Below are 27,062 nucleotides of genomic sequence, written 5' to 3'. Positions count from 1 at the left end.
GTAAAATAACCATTAGCAAGAGGAGTGGAGTCGATACCCACTACCGGGATAGGATGAGGTAAATCAATAAAAGGCATTTTTAGAGACATAGCAAATTCCACAGACATGATATTAGCAGATGAGCCCGAATCCACGAAGGCACTGCCAGTGGCAGACCGGCCAGCAAACGAGACCTGAAAGGGAAGCAAAATCTTATTGCGTTTAGTATTAACGGGAAATACCTGTGCGCCCAAGTGACCTCCCCGATGATCACTTAGGCGCGGAAGTTTTCCGGCTGCTTATTCTTGCGCCTGGGACAGGTGTTCAGTAGATGCTTGTCGTCCCCACAATAGAAGCAGAGACCATTCTTCCTGCGAAACTCTCTACGTTGTCGAGGGGACATGGAGGCCCCGAGTTGCATAGGTACCTCCGAGTCCTCCGTGGAAGAGCGAGGAGACGGGACCTCGGGGGGAATCGCAGGGCAGTCAGAGGGGAAAACATTGAAACGTTCAAGCTGACGTTCCCTGAGACGTCGGTCAAGTCGTACTGCTAGGGCCATAACCTGGTCTAGGGAGTCAGAAGAGGGGTAGCTAACCAGCAGATCCTTCAGGGCGTCAGATAATCCTAACCTAAACTGGCACTTTAGGGCCGGGTCGTTCCACCGAGAAGCTACGCACCACTTTCTAAAATCAGAACAGTATTCCTCAACAGGTCTCCCACCCTGACGTAAGGTCACCAGCTGACTCTCGGCTAAGGCAGTCCTGTCAGTCTCGTCGTAAATGAGACCGAGGGCAGAGAAAAACCGATCAACGGAGGAAAGTTCAGGGGCGTCAGGAGCCGAGGAGAAGGCCCACTCTTGGGGCCCTTCCTGGAGTCGGGATATAATGATACCCACCCGCTGGTTCTCGGAACCTGAGGAGTGAGGTCTTAGGCGGAAATAAAGTCTGCAACTCTCCCGGAAGGAGAGAAAAGTCTTACGGTCCCCTGAGAACCGGTCAGGTAACTTGAGGTTGGGTTCTAAAGGTGAGGTGAGGGGTACTACAAAGGCAGCGTCAGACTGATTGACCCTCTGAGCCAGGGCCTGGACCTGTAGGGAGAGGCCCTGCATCTGCTGGATCAGGGTCTCAAGGGGGTCCATGATAGCGTCAGCGTAGAAGAAATGGTAGGCTAGGTAAGGGCTTGTTATTATGTAATGGCAGGAAGGAGGTGAAGGGAACAAGTGAGCCCTAATCTACCCACCGCCCTGTCCCTGCCTACTTGCAACGACCCGCCCTAGGCGACGGGGTACAACTTGGCGGCGGTCCCTACGCTGTCTAAGTGCAAGGGAGACAAACAGGGAACACGCAAGGGAATACAGTAGCCCACGGAACGCCGCGAGGAAACGGAGCGGTGAATGAGCCAGTCAGGATCAGGAAGTAGTGGAGTATACAAACGGGAGCACGGAGCAGAAGCAAGCCAGGGGCAGAGCAACGCAGGATAAACGGAACTGAAGCAAGGCAGAAGCACGGCAGAAGCAGGCTGGAGCAAGGCAGCAGTGGGGCCAGGAATCCAAGAAGAATAACAAGCAAGGAGGAAGAGAAAAAGGCAGGTATAAATGGACAGGGGGCGGAGCTAACTCCGACTGACCAGGCCGCGATAGGCTCTCCCACTCCTGAGCCTGCCACCCTGATTGGTGGGAGCAGGTGTCAGTCTCAGAGGTCTGGCCTCAGGTGTCGACGGATTAATCCTGGGAGTATACCCAGACGTAGTGCCTGGCAGATCCTTTACACACATGCAAAAAAAATAAAATAAGCTTTATTACGTTTTACTGCCACTGAAAAAAATATGTTTTTTTTTCGTATCAAATCATTCGTGCCATTCAACCGGCTTGTACCATAGGGACAAACCTCTTTTATAAGACAGCCGGCACTAAATGTCTGGCTAGCTGCAACCCCAATGGAAAAAAACAGGTGTTTGCCAGCTGCAATATGAGACTCACATTGTGTAATGTAAATTAATATTTTATCAAACATACCTGGAGTCCTTTTTAATTGAAGCAAGGATCTCTTCCAGAGCTCCAACAAACTGCAGGAAAAAAAAACAAAGTGGTGACAAGAGCTGAGTACATTATTGTATTTGGCAGTTCTCATATTTATGATCCTCTGGTTTTTTTGGACAGTCCCTTACGACAGACATTTATTGTGACTAAAAGCTGCTCGAACTTATTTCAAATAGGACTTTTACAACATTTCAAAGAATAAAGATGTATTTAAAGAGGCAATTAGTAACTTATGAATAGTTTGTAATCCTATAACAACACAGAATGTACAATAGTAAAAAACAAAAAACCTAGTGGGCCTGGCATCAAGACTGATAAATAAAACCTATGCTATGTTGTGGGCAGTGAGGCCACTTTTTGCAGAAAAAAACCCGAAAAAAAACAAAATGGGCAAAATTACCTCGTTATCTGCGCTAAATTTCAGTTTAGTGTTTCTTTTTTCCGATTAATTGCCCAGCCCTAATCGAAGGTCTATTTCTTATGGGTTGAATCACAAATAGCCCATTTGACAAAATACATTTTCTCTATAGCTATAGGGTGGCTCCTTACAATAATTTCTCTATTGGGCACGAGGTACACCAGTCCACCACTGCATAACTGTTTCATCGGAATGCTCTAATCAGAAACCCCCCATCTAGAGGGCAAAATTGTATTTACTAGGAAACTTCCTAGAATGCCCATCACGGGGCTAGAAAATATACCTCTCCCTCCACCTATAAAAAAAAATCTCAGCTATTATTAGTCAGAGTTCACTTTACAGACTTCCCTGCAACCCCAGCTTCTTTGAAACATGAAGGGCCCTGCAAGGAATCAATGGAAGAGCTTGCTTCTCCTGTGCCCCTAAACGAACCCTTGGATCGGCCCCCTAGAACTCATGCACACAGCATAGCTGCATCCATGGACCCTGTGTAGTACCAAATTACACACCAGAGGATATATATGTGGTGCCTCTGTGAAGTAGTGCTTCTAGAGGGAAATACCTGAGTAATATGGCATGCGAGAAGCACACAGAGGTACAGTATAGGCCCATGGCAGGCTATGGACACAGAATCTGTATTACAGCCGTGTCCATGAGGCTGTAAAGCATACCTGGCATTGCAGGTGACTTTTCAGATTAAGCTATCATATGGGTGGGTAGATAAAGAATAACACTATTTCTGGTCATTATATGACTTATACAGTGCCTACCAAAAGTTCCAGAACACCCTCAGAACTTTTGAATGGCTCGAGGAAGAGGGTTGAAATTTGGTGGGATATAATGGGGTCATAAAATCTACTAGTTAACTCCAAAAAATCCCACCCCCACCCCGGCGGTGGGGTAGGCGGGGGCAGCAAAATCTTAAATGGCACGTTGGGGGGGGGGGGGTCGAGTGGAGGCTCATTTGAAAGCTCTTTTCAATACAAAAATGATGCTGCAAACGATTTGAGATAGGATTTTTTTTCGCTGACATATTTAACGTTAAAGTTATCATCTTCATTATCGGCTACCGCCGGTGTTAGCATTACCGAAAATGTACCGCGCAGAGGTTGCACGGTCGAATTTACATCTCATCGGGGTGCTAGATTAATGTGAGTCCCCTCGCCGTGTGTGTGTGTGGTCCAGCCAACCAAAGCAAGACCGAGGACATGTATTGTGTGTATTAGTACGAACATAACAATTACTGTATTAAATCAAATGTTCGAACTGATGTCCTTCAACAACTTGACTGTCCTAAGCGAACGTAAAACGTGTCGATAACGTTATTTATAACATCTGGTGTGATTGAATTCGAAATGTTCACTATTCTTTCCCGCAGCGCGTCTAAGTTTGCAATCCTAGTCTCATAGGCTTTACTTTTTAAATACCCCCAGTAAAAAGTCTAATGGGGTCAGATCTGGTGATCTCGGTGGCCATTCTATCGGGCCTCTTCTACCAATCCATTGATCAGGAAAATTATCGTTCAGAAGATTTCGAGCTCGCAGAGAAAAATGAGCCGGAGCTCCATCCTGCTGATGCCAAACATTGTGGAAAGCTTCACCAGCAATATTTTGAATAGCCGGTATCACTTGGTTTCTTAGCAAATTGAAGTAATTTTCTGCATTTAGGTTTCCTTCAATGAAAAACGGTCCTACAATATGATTGAGCAATATTCCGACCCAAACGTTAACCTTCTGATACTGGGTACAATGTGGATTTTCGTCTGCCCAATACCTCATGTTCTGTCGATTTACGTAGCTTCATCCGAAAAACAGGTCCAATTGAAAATCTGATGATTATCATCAAATCGTGTCATCATTGTATTGCAAAATTCCACTCTTCTGTCATAATCATCTTAGACATCTTTTATAAGGATAATAATGAAGCCTCTTTAAAATTCGACAGACTGATGTGGCACTGATATCATTTTGTTGTGCTCCAATCGAGACAGATGTATGAGGATTATCATGTACAGTGAGCAGAATATCTAAAGCTTTTTCATCATTACTAGCATGTTTGGGTCTTCCGGATCTTGGTGCGTCTTTAATTGAACCGGTTATTTGGAAACGATGAACATTTCTTTTAACAGTTGACAATGAAATTGGATCACGGATAGGATAAGCGGCATTGAATAAAGCCGCTACTTCTCGATAGGATCTTATATTTTCTTTGCCATACCCTCTCATCATCAATAAAGTGATCCTTTCCCTTTCGGCCAAATTAATTTTGTGATATGACAATAGAAACGTACAAAAATGAAAATTACTCTCCGAATTAGCGCTCTCTGAAATTCACAAGCGACCACCGAAATGTGTACATGTGAAATCATGTTACAATCGTAGACTAGGTCCATTTTGTATCGCCGAGACCGATTGTAATAATACATCATTCAAAGTCTCCTTGATGTGACATTCCCAAGCTCGCTCACACACGCACGCACCCACCCACCCACATTTAGGACTTTACCCGCGCAGTACATTTTGGGTAATGCCAACACCGGCGGTAGCCGATAATGAAGATGATAACTGTAAAGTTAAATATCTCAGCGAAAAGAAATCCTATCTCAAAATCGGCATTGTTTTCGTATTGAAAAGAGCTTTCAAATGAGCCCCACTCGACCCCCGCCCACAAGGGGGTGGGGGTGTTTTTTTTGCATTAACTGGTAGATTTTAGTACCCCATTAAATCCCACCAAATTTCAACCCTCTACCTGGAGCCGTTCAAAAGTTATGAGGGTGTTCCGGAACTTTTGGTGGGCACTGTATATGGCATTTTCACTAGTTTTTCCCTATGTATGCGCTCTCTCTAAATTGCTTTTCCTGAGCTCAGCTCGAGGGGGAGGAGACTAGCTGCTGCGATATCACCTATACACAGCATACAGAGAAAAAAAACCCTGCTCTCCTATCGTTCTGTAAGGGTATGTGCACACACAAAATTAAAAACTTCTGAAAATACGGGGCTGTTTTCAAGGGAAAACAGTTATTGATTTTCAGGCGTTTTTTAATCAAACTCGCGTTTTTTTACGCGCCCGTTTTGAAATCAATGGGCAGATGTTTGTAGGTTTTCTGCTTCCGATTTTTCAGCCATTTTTCGGGACATTTACGGCCCGAAAAATGTCTGTAAACACGCCGTGTGAACATACCCTCAGAAGACACAGCATGGAGAAGATTATACAGCAGTAATAAGCAGTGTAGCTGTAAATCTAGCACTGGGATGAGATAGAAAACTTACTAAAGCCTGAAGCAGAGTCTCTGTGTGTCTGTCTTCCTGCAGAACTCCCCCTCCCCTCTCCATAGACAGCATGTAACCTGATCCCTCAGTAAGCTAATTATCCATCTAGTCTCTCAAGATGGATTTTAGCAGTGAATTAAGTGTAAATGATGAGTGCAGGAGGGAGTGGGAGAAGTGGCTCTTAAGTGGAGAAAAAGGCAAGTTTCTCTAAAAAGGTTTATTACAAAGTTTCTTATATTTGCCTGTAATTACTTGATTCATGCAAAGTTTGTTAAAACGACAGTGACTATTTAAGTGGGTGCAATTTTGCTTCCCAGTAGAGCACAGGGCGCTAATTTGAAGAGATTTTTTTTCTTTTATGAGGGAGCTAGTTAGGCAGTTATGTAAAAATTCAGCATGGATTTAGTGACACCAGGTGGCTAAGAAAAATACTGCATCATGCATATAGTAAATGTGATTATTAGACCATGTACACACGACACAGATTTTCCATAGACTAATCCGCTGTGAATCTTTTAGAATTGTAAATCAATGGCGCTAATCCATGGCTTTCAGCACAGAATCCGCACCAATAATCAGCATTTTAAAATCCACAGTTCTTTCATTATTCCACGTAGATATTTTCCTTAACATGTGAATAGGCTACAAAATACCCCATAAACTTGCGCTGTTGGCTGAATGTGAGCGGATTTTTGCCAGAATTTATGCGTGGAATCTGCACCTAATACCTGAAGGTGTGAACATGGCCTTAGAGCATAGGAAAGTAAGGCCCTGTTCACACTGAGTATTTTGCAGGCAGAAAAATCAGCAGATTTTGACCTGCCGGTAAAACACTTGCTGCGCTTTTCGCTGCAGTTTTCGTCCACGGCCATTGAGTGCCGCGGGCAAAAACCGCTGCGAAAAACGTGATCTCTGCATCCCATTGAAGTCAGTGGGAGGTCAGAGACGGAAACGCCTGTAGGGAATGTCACTTCTTTTTCTCGCGAGCGTTTACCGCTTGTGGGGAAAAAATTAAAAAAAAGACACCTCCGCCTTCCATTGAAATTGATGGGAGGCTATTTCAGGCGCGGTTTCCGACGCGGTATACGAGTCAAAAACAGCACCAAAATACTCCTTTTGTACTAGCTCTAAGGGTATGTGCACACGATAACGGCAATTACGTCTGAAATTATGCAGCTGTTTTCAGGAGAAAACAGCTCCTGAATTTCAGACGTAATTGCATGTACTGGCGTTTTTAGGCGCGTCTTTTTCGGACGTAATTTGGAGCTGTTCTTCATTGGAGTCAATGAAAAACGGCTCCAATTGCGTCCCAAGAAGTGTCCTGTACTTCTTTTGACGAGGCTGTAATTTTACGCGCCGTCTTTTGACAGCGATGTGTAAAATGACAGGTCGTCGGCAAAGTACATCGTAAAGCCCATTGAAAGTAATGGGCAGATGTTTGTCGGCGTAATGGAGCCGTTTTTTCAGATGTAATTCGAGGCTTAAAATGCCTCCATTATGTCTGAAAATAGGTCGTGTGAACCCAGCCTAAAGCGACATGCCCTTTCTTCGGGCGTTTCCATCTCTGACCTCCCAAAACTCTGAAGGACTTTTGAGGCAGATTTTTTTTCCTTGAAAAAAACTCAGTGTGAACATGACCTAAGAGTGGAGAGATGATGAAAAAAGTGGCTCCCACAATGGAAGATGTATGGATACAAATAACCAATGTTGTGTACTATTTTGCCACTCTTCCTAGAGGTAACAGCTGATAGCAGAATTCCATGTGGTAGGTGCAGCTGTGATCAGCTTTAGGCTGGGTTCAGACTGTGCGTTTTTAGCATGCGTTTATTTATTTTTTGGTGTATAAACCCCCACGTCCCTTAAAGGACCAGTGTCACGGAAAAAAAATTTTTAGATCAATTTGACTTTAGTGTGTTATTAAACATTTTTTTATTTATTTGTGTGTTTGTTTTACTTTTTTTATTTTTTCACTTTTTCTTCCCTATGGGTGCTGCCATTTTTTTCTCCATTTCTGAAAGTGTCGATTAACGACACATACAGACATGGAATACGGCACATACAGTCCCATAGTGAATGCGAACGGGGCCCGTTCCATCCACTATGCTGTACGCCGTCTGTGTGGGAACGGCGCATGCGCCGCTCCTACACAGTCCAAGTTGAACTGTGCGACGTCCGGCGCCATTTTCCTGTGGACCGGAAGTAGCGGCCGGACAGTAAGATTACAACTTCCGGTCGCGGCTTCCGGACTTGTGCACTTGGAGTGGCGGTAGCAGACGGAGCGGACGTACCGGCGGCGGCAGGAGCAGGTAAGTTATTTCTATGTATGTTCGTGTTTTAGTGTGTGTTTACTACTGTATGTTAACCTACTACACTGTGTGTTAGCTCAAAAAATGGCGACACACAGTGTTGGAGGTTTGACCGTTCAATCCCCTCGTTTCTCCCGGCACTAGCCAGGATAAAGGAGGGGGGGTTCTGAGAGCTCACTAGAGAGAATGAGTTTTCTCAAATTTTGCAGCATAAAGCAATGTGGTTGCTTTACCACATGCAATGCTGCAATTTTGGGAATTGCTCCATCTAGTGACCAGCGCTGGGAAATATTATAAATTAGAATCTAATTTATAATATTTCCTGACTCGTGAAAAAAATAAAAAAATTAGAACAATGTCTAATCACCTATACACTAACTGTTTAACTAAAAAAAAAAAAAATTTTTTTCTAGCGACACATCACCTTTAACTCCTAGCCACACGCACCACTCCGTAACTATAAGTTGTCGCGGGAGGTTAATTTCCTCACGAGGATGTATAGTTATTGAGTCGTTCCCGATACACACGGTCGGCGACAGCGTGCACCGGGAACCGGCAGTCAGCTGTCTCCGACATCTGACACTCCACTCTTGCTGGCCAGCGGTCCTTTGTCGCTGATTTCGGCAATTAACTCCTTAAATGCGGCGATTGCAACCGATCGCCGCATTTAAGGAGTTAATTGCCGAAATTTAGGGGTTTCTGGCACATCGGCAGACCCCAGTCTGAATTCACGGAGTTTGCCGATGGTTCGCATGCCAAACAACGGCCTCTGTGTCTGCCATGGACGGAAGCCTCCGGCTGGTCCGGATAGGCTTCCTGTCAGAGTGACAGGAAGTAATTGTGTCGTTCCCGATGCACATTGTCGGCGACCGTGTACATCGGGCACCGGGAGGTCAGCTGTCCCCGACAGCTGACACTCCAGTGTTGCCGATCAGCGTCTCATCGCCGCTGATTTTGGCAATTAACCCCTTAAATGCGGCGATCGATTGATCGCCGCATTTAGGGGGTTTGTAGCACATCGGCAGCCCCCATGCAATCGTGGGGATTTCCATGGCAACCGGAGGCCAGACAACGGCGTCCGGGGTCTGCCATGCCTCTGGCTGGTCCTCATAGGCTTGCTGTCAGAGTGACTGTGACGTCACACTGACAGTTGGAATACATTACACTACTAGGTAGTGTAATGTATTCTAGCAGCGATCAGTGCTGCAGGTCAAAAAAGAAAGTGTAAAAAGGAAAAAAAAGGAAAAAAGTTAATAAAAATGTCTTATAAAAGTGTAAAAATAAGTTTTTATTTTCCTATAATAAGTCTTCTTATAGAAAGAAAATAAAAACTTTAAAAAAAGTTTGCAGACTTGGTATCACTGCGTTCGTAACAACCCAAACTATAGTGTTATTTTTCCCGCACGATGAACTCCGCAAAAAAAATAAATGAAAAACTATGCCAGCACCGCTATTTTTTGGTCACCACCCCTCCCAAGATATAGAATGAAAAGTGATCAAAAAGTCAGATGTACCCCAAAATCGTACCAATAAAAACGAACACCCGTCCCGCAAAAAGCAAGCTCTTACACAGCTTTTTTGACTGAAAAGCAAATAAGTTATGGCAACACAAAAAATAAATTATTTTATAAAAATGTGATTTTATTCTGCAAAACATAAAAAAAACGATATACATATCGTATTGCTGTAATCGTCCCGACTTGAAGAATAAAGTAAAACGTAATTTATTGCAGATGGTGAACGCCGTAAGAATTTAAACCGCCAAATTCGCTGTTTTTTGGTCACCTTCGCTCTAACAAAAATGTAATAAAAAGCGATATAGTGAAGTTGTATGTACCATAAAATGGTACCAATAAAAGCTACAGCTCGTCCCGCCAAAAATAAGCCCTCGCACCGCTCCATCGACCAAAAAATAAAAAAGTTACGCCACTCAGAATGTGATAGAAAACCATTTCTTTGTAAAAAAGATAAATATAAAAAAAAATATATAAATTTGGTATCACCGTAATCGTATTGAGACATAGAATAAAATTAAGTTGTCGTTTTTACCGCACGGTGAAAGATGTAAAAACAAGACCCCAAAAACAATGAAAGAATCAGTTTTTTCCAATTTCAGCCCGAAATTATTTTTTTTCACTTTTACCAGTACATTATATGGTACTTTTAATGGTGTTAATAGAAACTACAACTCCTCCCGCAAAAAAATAAGCCCTCACACTGCTGTGTTGACGGAAAAAATAAGAAGTTACGGCTCTTGGAAGGCGGGGAGTGAAAAATGAAAAAGCAAAAAAAAAAAACAAAACAAAAAACGGTCCTAAAAGGGTTAATTATTGCCGTACTCGGGAGAAATTGCTTTTCAAATGTTGGTGTGGTTTTTCCCTTTTATCCCTTTTGAAAATTAAACAATTTAACATTTTAGTGGACAAAAATGTTGATATTAATTTTCACGGCCTTAGGCGAAATTCACATGAACGTGTGCGTTTTGCGCGCGCAAAAAATGCAGCGTTTTTTCCGCGTTGCAGTTCCGTGTGTCATCAGTGTTTGGTGCGTGGCTGCGTGATTTTCGCGCATATGCCATCCTTATGACACGCAGTTTTGAGGTTTAGAAAAAGAAATTAAGGAGGTGGTTTTATTTTCCCCTTCATTTCTTGATCTGCTGTTGCGCGAATCACGCGCAGCACACGGAAGTGCGTCCGTGTGCTGCGCGTGATTTTCACGCACCCATAGACTTCAATGGGTGCGTGATGCGCAAAAAACGCTCAAATATAGAACATGTCAGGAGTTTCACGCAACGGACACACACTGTGTGAAAAACACGGAACGTCTGAATGTCCCCATTGCCTTACATAGGTCCGTGCGACGCGCGATTTTCACGCGCGTACCACGGATGTGAAACACGTTCGTGTAAATAAGGCCTAATTCCACTAAATTCTACAAAAAACCTGTGGGGTTAAAATGGTAAGGATAGAAAAATTCCTTGAGGGGTGTAGTTTCACAAATGGGGTCACTTTTGGGGGGGTTTCCACTGCTTTGGTCCCTCCAGGGCATTGCAAACGCGACATGGCACCGAAAACCATTCCAGCAAAATCTGCACTCCAAAATCCAAAAGGCGCTCCTTCCATTCTGAGCCCTACTGTGTGCTCAAACATCAGTTTATGACCACATATGGGGTATTGCCGTAATCTAGAGAAATTGCTTCACAAATGTTGGGGTGCTTTTTCTCCTTTATTCCTTGTAAAAATTCTATGTTTTAGCAGAAGAAAAAGGTATATTTTCATCTTCGCAGACTAATTCCACTAAATTCTGTAAAACAAATGTGGGGTCAAAATGCTAACTGTACCCCTAGAAAAACGCCTTGAGGAGTGCAGTTTCCAAAATGGGGTCACTTTTGGGGGGTTTTGATTGTTTAGGCACCACAAGACCTCTTCAAACCGAACATGGTGCCTAAAATATATCCTAAAAAAAGGAGGCCCCAAAATCCACTAGGTTCTCCTTTGATTCTGAGGCCTGTATTTCAGTCCATTAGGACACTAGGGCCACATGTGGGATATTTCTAAAAACTGCAGAATCTGGGCAATAAATATTCATTTGCGTTTCTCTGGTAAAACCTTCTGTGTTACAAAAAAAAAAAATGTATTACAAATTAATTTCAGCAAAAAAAATGTAATTTGTACATTTCAGCTCTACTTTGCTTTAATTCCTGTGAAACGCCTAAAGGGTTAATACACTTTGTGAATGCTGTTTTGAATACTTTGAGGAATGCAGTTTTTAAAATGGGGTGATTTATGGGGACTTTCTAATATATAAGGCCTCCAAAGCCACTTCAGAACTGAACTGGTCCCTGAAAAAATAGCCTTTTGAAATTTTCTTGAAAATGTGAGAAATTACTGATAAAGTTCTAAGCCTTGTGATGTCCTAGAAAAATAAAATAATGTTCAAAGATGCAAACATAAAGTAGACATACGAGTATGTTAACTAGTGACTATTTTGTTTGGTATTACTATCTGTTTCACAAGTAGATACATTTAAATTTAGAAAAATGAAAATTTTTGCTAATTTTCTCAAAAATGTTACGTTTTTCACAAGTAAAATTTCTGTACTGAAGTACTGGTTACAAGTAATGATTACAAGTACTGAATTTAATCGACCAAATTTTTTCACTAACAAAGTACAATATGTCACGAGAAAACAATCTCAGAATCACTGTAAAAGCATTCCAAAGTTATTACGGCATAAAGCGTCACGTCAGATTTAAAAAATAGGGTTAATGGGAGTTTGAGTCAACCAAAACACGTTAAAAATGCACAGTGTGAACCCAGCCTTAAACTAAACACTTCTCAAACAAAGAATGGCCCAGATTGGACACCTTAAATCTATATGCCAAGGAATATGAATGTCAGGTGCCCTGATTTTATTAGGCCAGGGATACACCTAGACTTTTTGTAGTGCTGCTGACTGATTTTACCTCTTAAATGGGTTGTCCAACTTCTGACAACTGATGACCTATCCACCGGATAGGTCATCAGTATGTCATCGGTGTGGGTCCGACACCCAGACCCCGCACTGAAAAGCCGCTCCGGTGGCCTGCGGGCACCGGATGTTGTGGCACATAATGCTATGGATGGAGCCCGGAAACAGTTGGCTCCGTACATAGCAGAGCGGCCGTGCTGCAGAACTGCAGCTCTGCTCCTATTCACTTGAACGCAGTACTGCAGCTCGGCCGCTATTCCGTAGCAAGAGCGAACTGCTTCCGGCTTGTACGTCCGGTGCACGGAGGCACCGGACCAGCTGATCTGTGCAGGGCCCGGGTGTCGGACCCCCACAGATCATGTACCGATGGCCTATCCGGTGGATTGGTCATCAGTTGTCAGAAGCTGGAAAACCCCTTTAAGTAACAGCTGCAATCCATGTATTCATTAGGACTGCAGCTGTAGCTCAATGGTTAGGGTATGTTCACACGGCGGGGGTCCGTAACGGCTGAAATTACGGGGATGTTTCAGCCTGAAAACATCCCCGTAAATTCAGCCGTACCGGCATGTGCAGGCGCTTGAACGCCGCGTCAATTACGGCCGTAATTAGCGCTGCTATTCATTGGAGTCAATGAATAGCGGCTCCAATTACGGCCAAAGAAGTGACAGGTCACTTCTTTGACGCGGGCGTCTATTTACGCGCCGTCATTTGACAGCGGCGCGTAAATATACGCCTCGTGTGAACAGACAAACGTCTGCCCATTGCTTTCAATGGGCAGATGTTTGTCAGCGCTATTGAGGCGCTATTTTCGGGCGTAATTCGGGGCAAAAACGCCCGATTTACGTCCGTAAATAGGCCGTGTGAACATACCCTTAAATTCAATCTGTAGCACTACAAAGTCTAGGTGTAGCACTAGATTAAGCCAGAACGGAGAGATCGCTATGAACGACTAATCATGTTTTCAGTACGGTACAGATGTCCCGCAGGGAGGCAGTGACACCTAGCGTCATACATAACTATGATACCAGGAGCCCGTTTCACTGCAGCGTGTTCGGTCCGGGAAACGTGGCCGACATACGGACCGTATATCATGGACCAAACACGCTTGTGTGTGAGGCTCCTTAGTTCATCCATTCAATAGCAGGCGACGCCAGCTAATATCTGATCTTGGGGGATTCCATCAGCTGGTCCCTTGGTTTATAAGCATGTCTTTGGTAGAGAGGGTTTACTCAAGGCCTTCAAAAAAAATTAGATATTGCAATTTCCTATTACAAGTTTACTATTAGGCTGGGTTCACACGAGCACACTACGTCCGTAAAGGACGGAATGTATTTCGGCCGCAAGTCCCGGACCGAACACACAGCAGGGAGCGGGCTCCTAGCATCAGTTATGTACGACGCTAGGAGTCCCTGCCTCGCTGCGGGACAACTGTCCTGTACTGTAATCATGTTTTCAGTACGGGACAGTAGTTCCACGGAAAGGCAGGGACTCCTAGCATCATACATAACTATGATGCTAGGAGCCCGGCTCCCTGCAGTGTGTTCGGTCCGGGACTTGCGGCCGAAATACGTTCCGTCGATTACGAACGTAACATGCTCGTGTGAACCCAGCCTTAGTATTGCTTCATTTACCAGAGTCAACATTCTGACGATAACCTGTAAGGCTGGGTTCACACGACCTATTTTCAGGCGTCAACGAGGTGTATTATGCCTCGATTTACGCCTGAAAATACAGCTACAATACGTCGGCAAACATTTGACCATTCATTTGAATGGGTTTGCCGACGTACTGAGCCGACGACCTGTCATTTACGCGTCGTCGTTTGACAGCAGTCAAACGACGACGCGTAAAATGACTGCCTCGGCAAAGAAGTGCAGGACACTTCTTTCAGACGTAATTTGAGCCGTTCTTCATTGAAGTCAATGAAGAGCAGCTCAAGATTACGGGCGTCGAAGACGCCTCGAATAATGCGAGGAGGAGCATTTACGTCTGAAACGACGCAGCTGTTTTCTCCTGAAAACAGTCTGTCTTTTCAGACGTAAAAGCCACTTCTCGTGTGCACATACCCTTAGACCGCAGAGAATTCCATAGCCGCACCTGCCCTTTAAAAGCCATCAGCAGGACACGTGGTGGTTACAGCAGCCTTTACTGCTGACAGATATACAAAGCAAGCACAGGTAATCCCTGAAAAACCACTTCTCATTGGTGGAAGCCACAAAAAGTGATACATTTCCCCTAGAGCATTTGCTGCAGGGGCAATATAATATTACGGGGCAGCCACTCACATGCTGGAGGACCCACCAGGCTGAGGCCACTTTTTTTTTTAGCAGCTTCCTACTCTGACTAAGAGGGTGTTACGAGCGGGAAACCCCCTCTGTGATGCCCATGTGCCCTAAGAGCATATTTTAAGGTGGTTGCACTGATAATGCCTGTAAACCACTTAAAGCGGGAGCTGCCTTTTAACTGGGGTTTCTGGGTTCTATACGCCATAATTACACTTTCTAATAAGCTTTGTTTTAACGACCATTTAAGATTTATGCTTGGAACCACTTTTATTTACACACAAAGGCTGAAAAGCTGTCCTGATCATGTCCAACTGACACGTGCAAGCTCTAAACGTATACCTATTCACTGACAGCAAGCATAGATCTTTAAGATGGTGATGAATTGAAGTTTAATAGAAAGGTGCAAAACTTTTCATAGTATAATTAATATGCCCGGAAAAGCCCTTTTAGGGACTACTAGCGTACAATACTGCAATGCTGGACTTCCAGAAGTGCGTGCTGACCGCATGTCGTTTGCCTGGTATATATCATTGGGTGACGAATATTCCTTGTGTTGTTTCGTCATAGCTGACTGCAATACAGAGCACCAGTCCCTGCAGCAGCGGGGACCATACCACTGTGATACACAGCAACGCTCAATGATGGAATACATATAACGGAGAGAGGAAAGGGGCGAGACTGCAGTATATCCCAGCACAGCGCCTCTCACCTTCTCCAGCCTCCACTCTCCCTCCTGTCTCCGCTCAGATGCCATAGCCTCGCACCGAGACAGAAGCCGCACAAAATTCAGCTCCAGCCTGGACTTCGCCATGGCTATGAGCTGTACCGGAAGTAAAGACGTAGCTAAAATCACATCATATCCTGACGTGGCGGACATCTTGGAGGAGGCGGTAATTTGGTTGAAGTACTTAGGACCCACACGTGACTGTCATACGCTTCATGACGTACATGAGTCGCTCTATGTAGATACGTCGTTATACGTTTCAGTGAACATTTGGGTATGTGCACACACACTAATTACGTCCGTAATTGACGGACGTATTTCGGCCGCAAGTCCCAGACCGAACACAGTGCAGGGAGCCGGGCTCCTAGCATCATACTTATGTACGATGCTAGGAGTCCCTGCCTCGCTGCAGGACCACTGTCACGTACTGAAAACATGATTACAGTACGGGACAGTTGTCCTGCAGCGAGGCAGGGACTCCTAGCATCGTACATAAGTATGATGCTAGGAGCCCGGCTCCCTGCACTGTGTTCGGTCCGGGACTTGCGGCCGAAATACGTCCGTCAATTACGGACGTAATTAGTGTGTGTACACATACCCTTTGGCAGAATGGTTTTGTTTACAATTAGGGTATGTTCACACGGCCTATTTACGGACGTAAATCGGGCGTTTTTGCCCCGAATTACGCCCGAAAATAGCGCCTCAATAGCGCTGACAAACATCTGCCCATTGAAAGCAATGGGCAGACGTTTGTCTGTTCACACGAGGCGTATATTTACGCGCCGCTGTCAAATGACGGCGCGTAAATAGACGCCCGCGTCAAAGAAGTGACCTGTCACTTCTTTGGCCGTAATTGGAGCCGCTATTCATTGACTCCAATGAATAGCAGCGCTAATTACGGCCGTAATTGACGCGGCGTTCAAGCGCCTGCACATGCCGGTACGGCTGAATTTACGGGGATGTTTTCAGGCTGAAACATCCCCGTAATTTCAGCCGTTACGGACCCCCGCCGTGTGAACATACCCTTTAGGCTATGTGCACACACACTAATTACGTCCGTAATTGACGGACGTATTTCGGCCGCAAGTACCGGACCGAACACAGTGCAGGGAGCCGGGCTCCTAGCATCATAGTTATGTACGACGCTAGGAGTCCCTGCCTCGCTGCCGGACAACTGTCCCGTACTGTAATCATGTTTTCAGTACGGGACAGTAGTTCCACGGAGAGGCAGGGACTCCTAGCATCGTACATAAGTATGATGCTTGGAGCCCGGCTCCCTGCACTGTGTTCGGTCCGGTACTTGCGGCCGAAATACGTCCGTATATTACGGACGTAATTAGTGTGTGTGCACATACCCTTAGGGTATGTTCACACGGCCTATTTACGGACGTAATTCGGGCGTTTTTGCCCCGAATTACGTCCGAAAATAGCGCCTCAATAGCGCTGACAAACATCTGCCCATTGAAAGCAATGGGCAGACGTTTGTCTGTTCACACGAGGTGTAATTTACGCGCCGCTGTCAAATGACGGCGCGTAAATAGACGCCCGCGTCAAAGAAGTGACCTGTCACTTCTTTGGCCGTAATTGGAGCCGTTATTCATTGACTTCAATGAATAGCAGCGACAATTACGTCCGTAATTGACGCGGCGTTCAAGCGCCTGCACATGCCGTTACGGCTGAAATTACGGGGATGTTTTCAGGCTGAAACATCCCCGTAATTTCAGCCGTTACGGACGCCCTCGTGTGAACATACCCTTAGGGTATGTGCACACACACTAATTACGTCCGTAATTGACGGACGTATTTCGGCCGCAAGTCCCGGACCGAACACAGTGCAAGGAGCCGGGCTCCTAGCATCATACTTATGTACGACGCTAGGAGTCCCTGCCTTGCTGCAGGACAACTGTCCCGTAGTATAATCATGTTTACAGTACGGGACAGTTGTCCTGCAGCGATGCAGGGACTCCTAGCATCGTACATAAGTATGATGCTAGGAGCCTGGCTCCTTGCACTGTGTTCGGTCTGGGACTTGCGGCCGAAATACGTTCGTCAATTACGGACGTAATTAGTGTGTGTGCACATACCCTTAGGGTATGTTCACACGGCCTATTTACGGACGTAATTCGGGCGTTTTTGCCCCGAATTACGTCCGAAAATAGCGCCTCAATAGCGCTGACAAACATCTGCCCATTGAAAGCAATGGGCAGACGTTTGTCTGTTCACACGAGGCGTATATTTACGCGCCGCTGTCAAATGACGGCGCGTAAATAGACGCCCGCGTCAAAGAAGTGACCTGTCACTTCTTTGGCCGTAATTGGAGCCGTTATTCATTGACTCCAATGAATAGCAGCGCCAATTACGTCCGTAATGGACGCGGCGTTCAAGCGCCTGCACATGCCGTTACGGCTGAAATTACGGGGATGTTTTCAGGCTGAAACATCCCCGTAATTTCAGCCGTTACGGATGCCCTCGTGTGAACATACCCTAAGGGGATGTTTTCAGCCTGAAAACATCCCCATAATTTCAGCCGTAACGGCATGTGCAGACGCTTGAACGCCGCGTAAATTACGAGCGTAATTGGCGCTGCTATTCATTGGAGTCAATGAATAACGGCTCCAATTACGGCCAAAGAAGTGACAGGTCACTTCTTTGACGCGGGCGTCTATTTACGCGCCGTCATTTGACAGCGGCGCGTAAATTACGCCTCGTGTGAACAGACAAACGTCTGCCCATTGCTTTCAATGGGCAGATGTTTGTCAGCGCTATTGAGGCGCTATTTTCGGACGTAATTCGGGGCAAAAACGCCCGAATTACGTCCGTAAATAGGCCGTGTGAACATACCCTTAGGGTATGTGCACACACACACTAATTACGTCCGTAATTGACGGACGTATTTCGGCCGCAAGTACCGGACCGAACACAGTGCAGGGAGCCGGGCTTCTAGCATCATAGTTATATTCGATGCTAGGAGTCCCTGCCTCTCTGCAGGACAACTGTCCCGTACTGTAATCATGTTTTCAGTACGGGACAGTAGTTCCACGGAAAGGCAGGGACTCCTAGCATCGTACATAAGTATGATGCTAGGAGCCCGGCTCCCTGCACTGTGTTCGGTCCACTACTTGCGGCCGAAATACGTCCGTCAATTACGGACGTAATTAGTGTGTGTGCACATACCCTTAGGGTATGTTCACACGGCCTATTTACGGACGTAATTCGGGCGTTTTTGCCCCAAATTACGTCTGAAAATAGCGCTGACAAACATCTGCCCATTGAAAGCAATGGGCAGACGTTTGTCTGTTCACACGAGGCGTAATTTACGCGCCGCTGTCAAATGACGGCGCGTAAATAGACGCCCGCGTCAAAGAAGTGACCTGTCACTTCTTTGGCCGTAATTGGAGCCGTTATTCATTGACTTCAATGAATAGCAGCGCCAATTACGTCCGTAATTAACGCGGAGTTCAAGCGCCTGCACATGCCGTCACGGCTGAAATTACGGGGATGTTTTCAGGCTGAAACATCCCCGTAATTTCAGCCGTTACGGACGCCCTCGTGTGAACATACCCTTAGGCCTCATTCACACGGCAGGGTTTCCCGGCCGGGTGCCGGCCGTTCATAAATCGGCCGGCACCCGGCTGCATTAGGAATGATAGACCCCTAATGGGGCTATTCACACGACCGATTTTTTGACGGCCGGGAAATCCGGCCGTCAAAAAATAGGACATGCTCTATCTTCGCCCGGGCACCCGGCCCCCATAGAAGTCTATGGGGCCGGGTAATACACGGCCATCACCGGGATGTGTCCCGAGTGATGGCCGGGTTTCCCGGCGCTTGCGCTCTATCTCCTCCTTCTCACAGCGCAGAGTGCATGTGAGGAGCAGGAGTTGATGCCATTCTGACGAATGGCATCGCTGTACACTGTGTTGCAGGGCCGGGGTGTACAGCAGGTGGAGGGAGCGCTGCGCTGGCTCCCTTCCCCTGCTTGTTAAAAGCACCCTGGCTCGGCGACACCTTCAATGGCGCCGCTAGTAGCAGCAGCTGCTGCTGCTGCGGCTGCTACTACTGCAGCGACGCCACTATAGCAGAGCAGGGAGGTATCTCCCCGCTCTGCTATGTGCTAGCCGCACTTTAGCTCCTTGAAGGAGCGGAATCCCCGTGTTTTCGGGGATTCCGCTCCTGGACAGAGCGCTTGATGTCTCTGTCCATATCTGGGCAGTGACATCAGGGGAAACTCCTGAAGCGGAATCCCCGAACATATGGGGATTCCCCTTCAGGAGCTGCCGCTGATGTCACTGTCCGGATCTGCCCGGCTCGGCACGGATGCATAACTTTATGCAAACCGGCCGGGCAAAATGGCCGATTTTACCGGCCGACACTCGGGCTCGGGAACGACCCGGTCGTGTGAATCCCGCCTTAGTAATTGACGGACGTATTTCGGCCGGAAGACCCGGACCGAACAAAGTGCAGGGAGCCGGGCTCCTAGCATCATTGTTATGTACGACGCTAGGAGTCCCTGCCTCTCTGCAGGACAACTGTCCCGTACTGTAATCATGTTTTCAGTATGGGACAGAAGTTCCACGGAGAGGCAGGGACTCCTAGCGTCGTACATAACTATGATTCTAGGAGCCCGGCTCCCTGCACTTAGTTCAGTCCGGGACTTCCGGCCGAAATACGTCCGTCCATTACGGACGTTAATGTGCTCGTCTGAACCCAGCCTTAAAGAGACTCTGTCACCACATTATAAGTGCCCTGTCTCCTACATAAGGAGATCTGCGCTATAATGTAGATAACAGCAGTGCTTTTTATTTTTAAAAAAAACAATCTATTTTCACCACTTTATTAGCGATTTTAGCTTTATTCTAATGAGTTTCTCAATGTACAACTGGGTGTGTTTTACTATTGACCAAGTAGGCGGTGTACAGGGGAGTGTATGACGCTGACCAATCAACGTCATGCACTTCTCTCCATTCATTTACTCAGCGCATAGGGATCCTTTTAGATCAGTATGTGCTGTCTTATACTAACACATTAACAATACTGAAGTGTTTAGAAAGTGTTTAGACAGTGAATAGACATTCCACGGGATGTCTATTCACAATCTGTGCACTTCGTTACACTGTCTGTGGTAGTTACAGCAGAGGAAGCGTAATCCCGCGAGATTACGCTGTAAATGACAGGTTACAACGAGATTACGCTTCCTCTGCTGTAACTACCACAGAGAGAGTAACGAAGTGCAGAGATTGTGAATAGACATCCCGTGGAATGTCTATTCACTGTCTAAACACTTCAGTATCGTTAATGTGTTAGTATAAGACAGCACATAAGGATCTAAAAGGATCCCTATGCGCTGAGTAAATGAATGGGGAGGAGTGCATGATGCTGATTGGTCATACACCTCTTTCACTGCACAATCACACTGTGCTGTGGATCATGCTGGGCTGGAACAATGAGAAGTGTATGACACTGATTGGTCACTGATTGGTCAGCCTCATACACTTCTTTACAACACCCACTTGGTCAAAAGTAAAAACACGCCCAGTTGGTCTTTAAGAAACTAATCTAAAATTGCTCATAACTTGCTAAAAAATGATTGTTTTTCAAAATAAAAACCACTGTTGTTATCTACATTACAGCGCCGATCAGACTATGTAGGATATAGGGCACTTATAATCTGGTGACAATGCCTCTTTAATGACTAAGGTATTTTTTACGTTTTTACATCGTCGTATTCCAAGAGCTATAACTTTTTTATTTTTGCGTCGACATAGCTGTATAAGGTCTTGTTTTTTGCGGGACAAGTTGATCGCAGAAGTTACACAGCTTAAAGAGGCTCTGTCACCAGATTTTCAAATCCCTATCTCCTATTGCAGGTGATCGGCGCTGCAATGTAGATAACAGTAACGTTTTTCTTTTTCAAAAACGAGCATTTTTGGCCAAGTTATGAGCATTTTTATATTTATGCAAATGAGCCTTTCTTATGGACAACTGGGCGTTTTTAATCTTATTTCCAACTGGGCGTGTATTGTGTTCGTTACATCTGGGTGTGTTTACTTGTTTTACAAGCTGGGCGTTGTGAATGGAAGTGTATGATGCTGACGAATCAGCATCATCCACTTCTCTTCGCTACCACCCAGCTTCTGGCAGTTCACAGACACACAGCGTGTCCTCGCTCGTCCGACGCAATGAAGTTCCTGTGGCAGGAAGTGAGTGACGTCACAGCGTGATCTCGCGAGGACACGCTGTCTGTCTGTGCACTGCCAGAAGCTGGGTGGTAACGAAGACAAGTGGATGATGCTGATTCGTCAGCATCATACACTTCCATTCACAATGCCCAGCTAGTAAAACAAGTAAAAACGCCCAGATGTAACGAACACAATACACGGCCAGTTGTAAATAAGATTAAAAACGCCCAGTTGTCCATAAGAAAGGCTCATTTGCATAAATATAAAAATGCTCATAACTTGGCCAAATATGCTCGTTTTTGAAAAAGAAAAACGTTACTGTTATCTACATTGCAGCGCAGATCACCTGCAATAGGAGATAGGGATTTGAAAATCTGGTGACAGAGCCTCTTTAACCCCTTCCCGCTCCTGGACGTACTATTACGTCATGGCAGCTGTATCGTTCGCGCTCCATGACCTAATAGTACGTCTCGGGAGTAACGGCCGTTTCGGCCGTCCTCCCGACACATACAGGAGCTGTGACAGTTGCTGTCTTGTTCAGCAGCTGTCACAGCTCCTACAGCGGGGACCGATCGCTGTGTCCCCGCTGATTAACCCCTTAAAAGCCGCGTTCTATAGAGATCGCGGCTTTTTAGGGGTTAAGCTGCCATCGCCGGCCTGCTACGCGATAGCGGCCGGCGATGGTGACTATGGCAACTGGACACCAAACAATGGCGTCCGGCTATGCCATAGACGGAAGCCTAGTGGGTCCTGACAACGTCAGGACCCACTATGCTTGCTGTCAGTGAGTAGCTGACAGTTCTAATACACTGCACTACGCATGTAGTGCAGTGTATTAGAATTGCGATCAGGGCCTCCTGCCCTCAAGTCCCCTAGTGGGACAAAGTAATACAGTAAAAAAAAAGTTAAAAGAAGTTGTGTAAAAATAAGAAAATAAAAGTTTTAAAAGTAAAAATCCCCCTTTTTCCCTTATCAGTCTTTTATTATTAATAAAAATATATAAACAAACACATAAACTATACATAATTGGTATCGCCGCATCCGTAACGGCCTGAACTACAAAATTATTTCGTTATTTATCCCGCACGGTGAACGCCGTAAAGGAAAATAATAATAAACCGAACCACAATCACAATTGTTTGGTCACTTCACCTCCCAAAAAATGGAATAAAAAGAGATCAAAAAGTCGCATGTACCGAAAAATGGTACTGATCGAAACTACAGTTCGTTACGCAAAAAATAAGTCCTCGCACGGCTTTATTGATTGAAAAATAAAAACGTTATGGCTCTTAGAATAAGGCAACACAAAAAGTAAATGATTGTTTACAAAACGTATTTTATTGTGCAAACGCCATAAGACATAAAAAAAAACTATAAACATCTGGTATCGCCGTAATCGTATCGCCCCGCAGAATAAAATGAATATGTCATTTATAGCGCATGGTGCACGCAGTAAAAAAAAAAGAATAAAAAAACAATAGTAGAATTGCTGTTTATTAGTCACCACGCCACCTAAAAATAGAATAAAAACTGATCAAAAAGCCGCATGCACCCCAAGAAAACTACAATGGATTCCTCAAGGGGTCTAGTTTCCAAATTGGGGTCACTTTTGGGGGGTTCCAATGTTTTGGCACCACAAGACCTCTTCAAACCGGGCATGGTGCCTAATAAAAAAGAGGCCTCAAAATCCACTAGGTGCTCCTTTGCTTCGGAGGCCGGTGCTTCAGTCCATTACCACACTAGGGCCACATGTGGGATATTTCTCAAAACTGCAGAATCTGGGCAATACGTATTAAGTTGCGTTTCTCTGATAAATCCTTTTGTGTTATAAAAAAAATGGTATAAAGAGGATTTTCTGACAAAAAAAAATAATTTAAATTTCACCTCTACTTTGCTCTAAATTTCTGTGAAACACCTAAAGAGTTCATAAACTTTCTAAATGCTGTTGTGAATACTTTGAGGAGTCTAGTTTCTAAAATGGCGTATTTGATAGGGGTTTCTAATATATGGGCCCCTCAAAGCAACTTCAGAACTGAACTGGAACCTAAAAAAATAAATAAATGAGGCAATACTTCGCTTCTTACATTATACTGATAATGAGCCGTGCCCACCCCGAGATGACCCCAGTTTTGACCGTTTGTATAAACGGAGACCCCTATTAGACCGTTCCAGTGCCCGGTTTTACCAAGCATTCACCCCCGAGAAGTGTATTTCTATTGATGAGTCCCTGGTACATTTTAAAGGGAGGGTTCAATTCCGGGAGTACCTGCCGGGTAAGAGGGCAAGGTATGGCGTGAAGATGTATAAGCTGCGAGAGTGCATGCGGGTATACCTACAGGTTTAGGATATATGAAGGAAAGGCCACCCCCAAACCAGACTGCATCCTGGACTACAATAGGTACATGGGAGGTGTGGACTTGTCAGATCAAATCCTGAAGCCCTACAGCGCCATGCGGTGTGGTATAAGAAGCTGGCCGGGCACATCATACAGATGGCATTGTACAATGCGTACGTGCTACGTCGATGTGCAGGCCAGATGGGAACTTTCCTGGAATTTCAAGAGGTGATTATCAAGAACCTAATCGTTAGGGACCAAGAAGGGGGGGCACCCAGTACTTCTGGAAGCGGGGCCACACGCATCGTACCAAGGCAGCAACACTTCCAGGAGAAGTTCCCCAAACTGGCAAGAAGGGAAAAAGTCAAAAGAGGTGCAAAGTCTGCTATAAGAGGGCGATAAGGGATGACACAATATATCAATGTGACACGTGTCCCGAATAACCAGAGCTCTGTATGAAAGTCAGTTTTAAAATTGATCATACATCCCTTGGTTTATAATTTACCCCAATTTTACTTACCCTGATGCACTCCGCACAGCTTATCCCCCCTCGTCTTTCCCCTCTGAGCCCTGCTGTGTGTCCAGGCAGCTGATAACAGCCACATGTAGGGTATTGCCATACCCGGGAGAACCCACATTACAGTTTATGGGGTGTAGGTCTCCGGTCAAAATGCTCACTACACCTCTAGATGAATGCCTTAAGGGTGTAGTTATTAAAACGGGGTCACTTCTTGCGGGTTTCAACTGTACTGGTACCTCAGGTGCTTCTGCATACATGACTTCGCACTAGAAAATCCCCAGTAGGCCAAATGTGGTCCTTTCCTTCTGAGCCCTCCCATGGGCCCAAACGGCAGTTTATCACAACAAATGGGGTACTGCAGCACTCAGAACAAATTGCGCAACAGAATGGGGTATTTTGTTTCTTGTGAAAATAAGAAATTTTCAGCCAAAACTACATATTATTTGAAAAAAATAATTTTGTTTTCATTCCCAGCCCAATTCAAATAAGTTCTGTAAAAAACTATGGGGTCAAAATGGTCACAACACCCATAAATGAATTCCTTGAGGGGTGTAGTTTCCAAAATGGGGTCATTTGTGGTTGGTTCCTATTGCTTTGATACCTCTGGGGCTCTGCAAATGCGACATGGCACCCGAAAACCAATCCAGCAAAATCTGGACTCCAAAGAACACACAGCGCTCCTTTCCTTCTGAGCCCTCCCATGGGCCCAAACGGCAGTTTATCACCAAAAATGGGGTATTGCCGCACTCAGGACAAATTGGGCAACAAAATGGAGTATTTTATTTCTTGTGAAAATAAGAATTTTTGAGCTAAAATGGCATATTATAGGAAAAAATATATATTTTTTTAATTCCCAGCCCAATTCAAATAAGTTCTGTGAAGAAACTATGGGGTCTAAAAGGTCACATAACCCATAAATGAATTCCTTGAGGGGTGTAGTTTCCAAAATGGGGTCACTTCTGATGGGTTTCCGTTGCTTTGATACCTCTGGGGCTCTGCAAATGCGACATGGCACCCGAAAACCAAACCAGCAAAATCTGTGCTCCAAAGAACACACAGCGCTCCTTCCCTTCTGAGGCCTCCCATGGACCCAAACGGCAGTTTATTGCCACAAATGGGGTATTGCTGCACTCAGGAGAAATTGGGCAACAAAATTGAGTATTTTGTTCCCTGTGAAAATAAGAAATTTTGATAAAAAATTACATCTTATTGGAAAAAATATCATTTTTTTAATGTCACAGCCCAATTGAAATAGGTGCTGTGAAAAAACTGTGTGGTCAAAATGCTAACAACAACCATATATGAATTCCTTGAGGGGTGTAGTTTCCAAAATGGGGTCACTTTTGGTGGGTTTCCATTGCTTTGATACCTCTGAGGCTCTGCAAATGCGACATGGCACCCGAAAACCAATCCAGCAAAATCTCGACTCCAACAAACATATAGCGCTCCTTTCCTTCTGAGCCCTCCCATGGGCTTAAACGGCAGTTTATCACCACAAATGGGGTATTTCCACACTAAGGACAAATTGGGCAACAAAATGGGGTATTTTGTTCCCTGTGAAAATAAGAAATTTTGATCACAAATCACATTTTATTGGAAAAAATGACATTTTTTTCATTTCACAGCCCAATTCAAATACGTGCTGTGAAAAAACTGTGCGGTCAAAATGGTAACTACAACCATAAATGAATTCCTTGAGGGGTGTAGTTTCCAAAATGGGGTCACTATTGGGGGATTCCTACTGTTTTGGCACCTCAACACCTCTTCAAACCTGGCATGCTGCCTAAAATATATTCTAATAAAAAAGAGGACTTAAAATGCACTAGGTGCTTCTTTGCTTCTAGGGCTTGTGTTTTAGTCCACGAGCGCAGTAGGGCCACATGTGGGACATTTCTAAAAACTGCAGAATCTGGACAATACATATTTAGTAGTGTTTCTCTGGTAAAACCTTCTGTGTTACAGAAAAAAAATGAATAAAATTGAAATTCAGCAAGAAAAATGAAATTTGCAAATTTCACCTCCACTTTGCTTTAATTCCTGTGAAATGCCTGAAGGGTTAAAAAAACTTTCTAAATGCTGCTTTGAATACTTTGAGGGGTCTAGTTTTTAAAATGGGGTGTTTTATCAGGGTTTCTAATACATAGGCCCCACAAAGCCACTTCAGAACTCAAGAGGTACCTTAAAAAAAAGGCTTTTGAAATTTTCTTAAAAATATGAGAAATTGCTGTTTATGTTCTAAGCCTTGTAACGTCCAAGAAAAATAAAATATTGTTCAAAAAATGATGCCAATCTAAAGTAGACATATGGGAAATGTGAACTAGTAACTATTTTGGGTGGTATTACCGTCTGTTTTACAAGCAGATGCATTTCAATTCTGAAAAATGCAATTTTTTCAAAATTTTCTCTAAATTTTGCAATTTTTCACCAATAAACACTGAATATATCGACCAAATTTTACCACGAACATGAAGCCCAATGTGTCACGAGAAAATCTCAGAATCGCTTGGGTAGGTTTAAGCATTCCGACATTATTACCACA

General features: G+C 44.8%; 1 protein-coding gene across 1 annotated transcript in view; it reads right to left on the bottom strand.

Annotated features, from left to right (window-relative positions):
* USE1 (unconventional SNARE in the ER 1) overlaps positions 1-15,653 on the bottom strand; it is a 124,449-nt gene extending 108,796 nt beyond the window's left edge. Inside the window, exons 1-2 of the mRNA XM_075850860.1 lie at positions 15,475-15,653; positions 1,994-2,043 (exon numbers count right to left, since the gene is read on the bottom strand). Of these exons, the coding sequence (XP_075706975.1) occupies positions 1,994-2,043; positions 15,475-15,642 (218 nt within the window). The 5' untranslated portion in view covers positions 15,643-15,653. The remainder of the gene's footprint in view (positions 1-1,993; positions 2,044-15,474) is intronic.
* Between the last annotated feature and the right edge of the window lie 11,409 nt (positions 15,654-27,062).

The sequence above is a fragment of the Rhinoderma darwinii genome, chromosome 1, assembly GCF_050947455.1.
Source record: "Rhinoderma darwinii isolate aRhiDar2 chromosome 1, aRhiDar2.hap1, whole genome shotgun sequence".
Classification (NCBI taxonomy): domain Eukaryota; kingdom Metazoa; phylum Chordata; class Amphibia; order Anura; family Rhinodermatidae; genus Rhinoderma; species Rhinoderma darwinii.
This window is presented reverse-complemented; position numbering and strand designations above follow the sequence as displayed.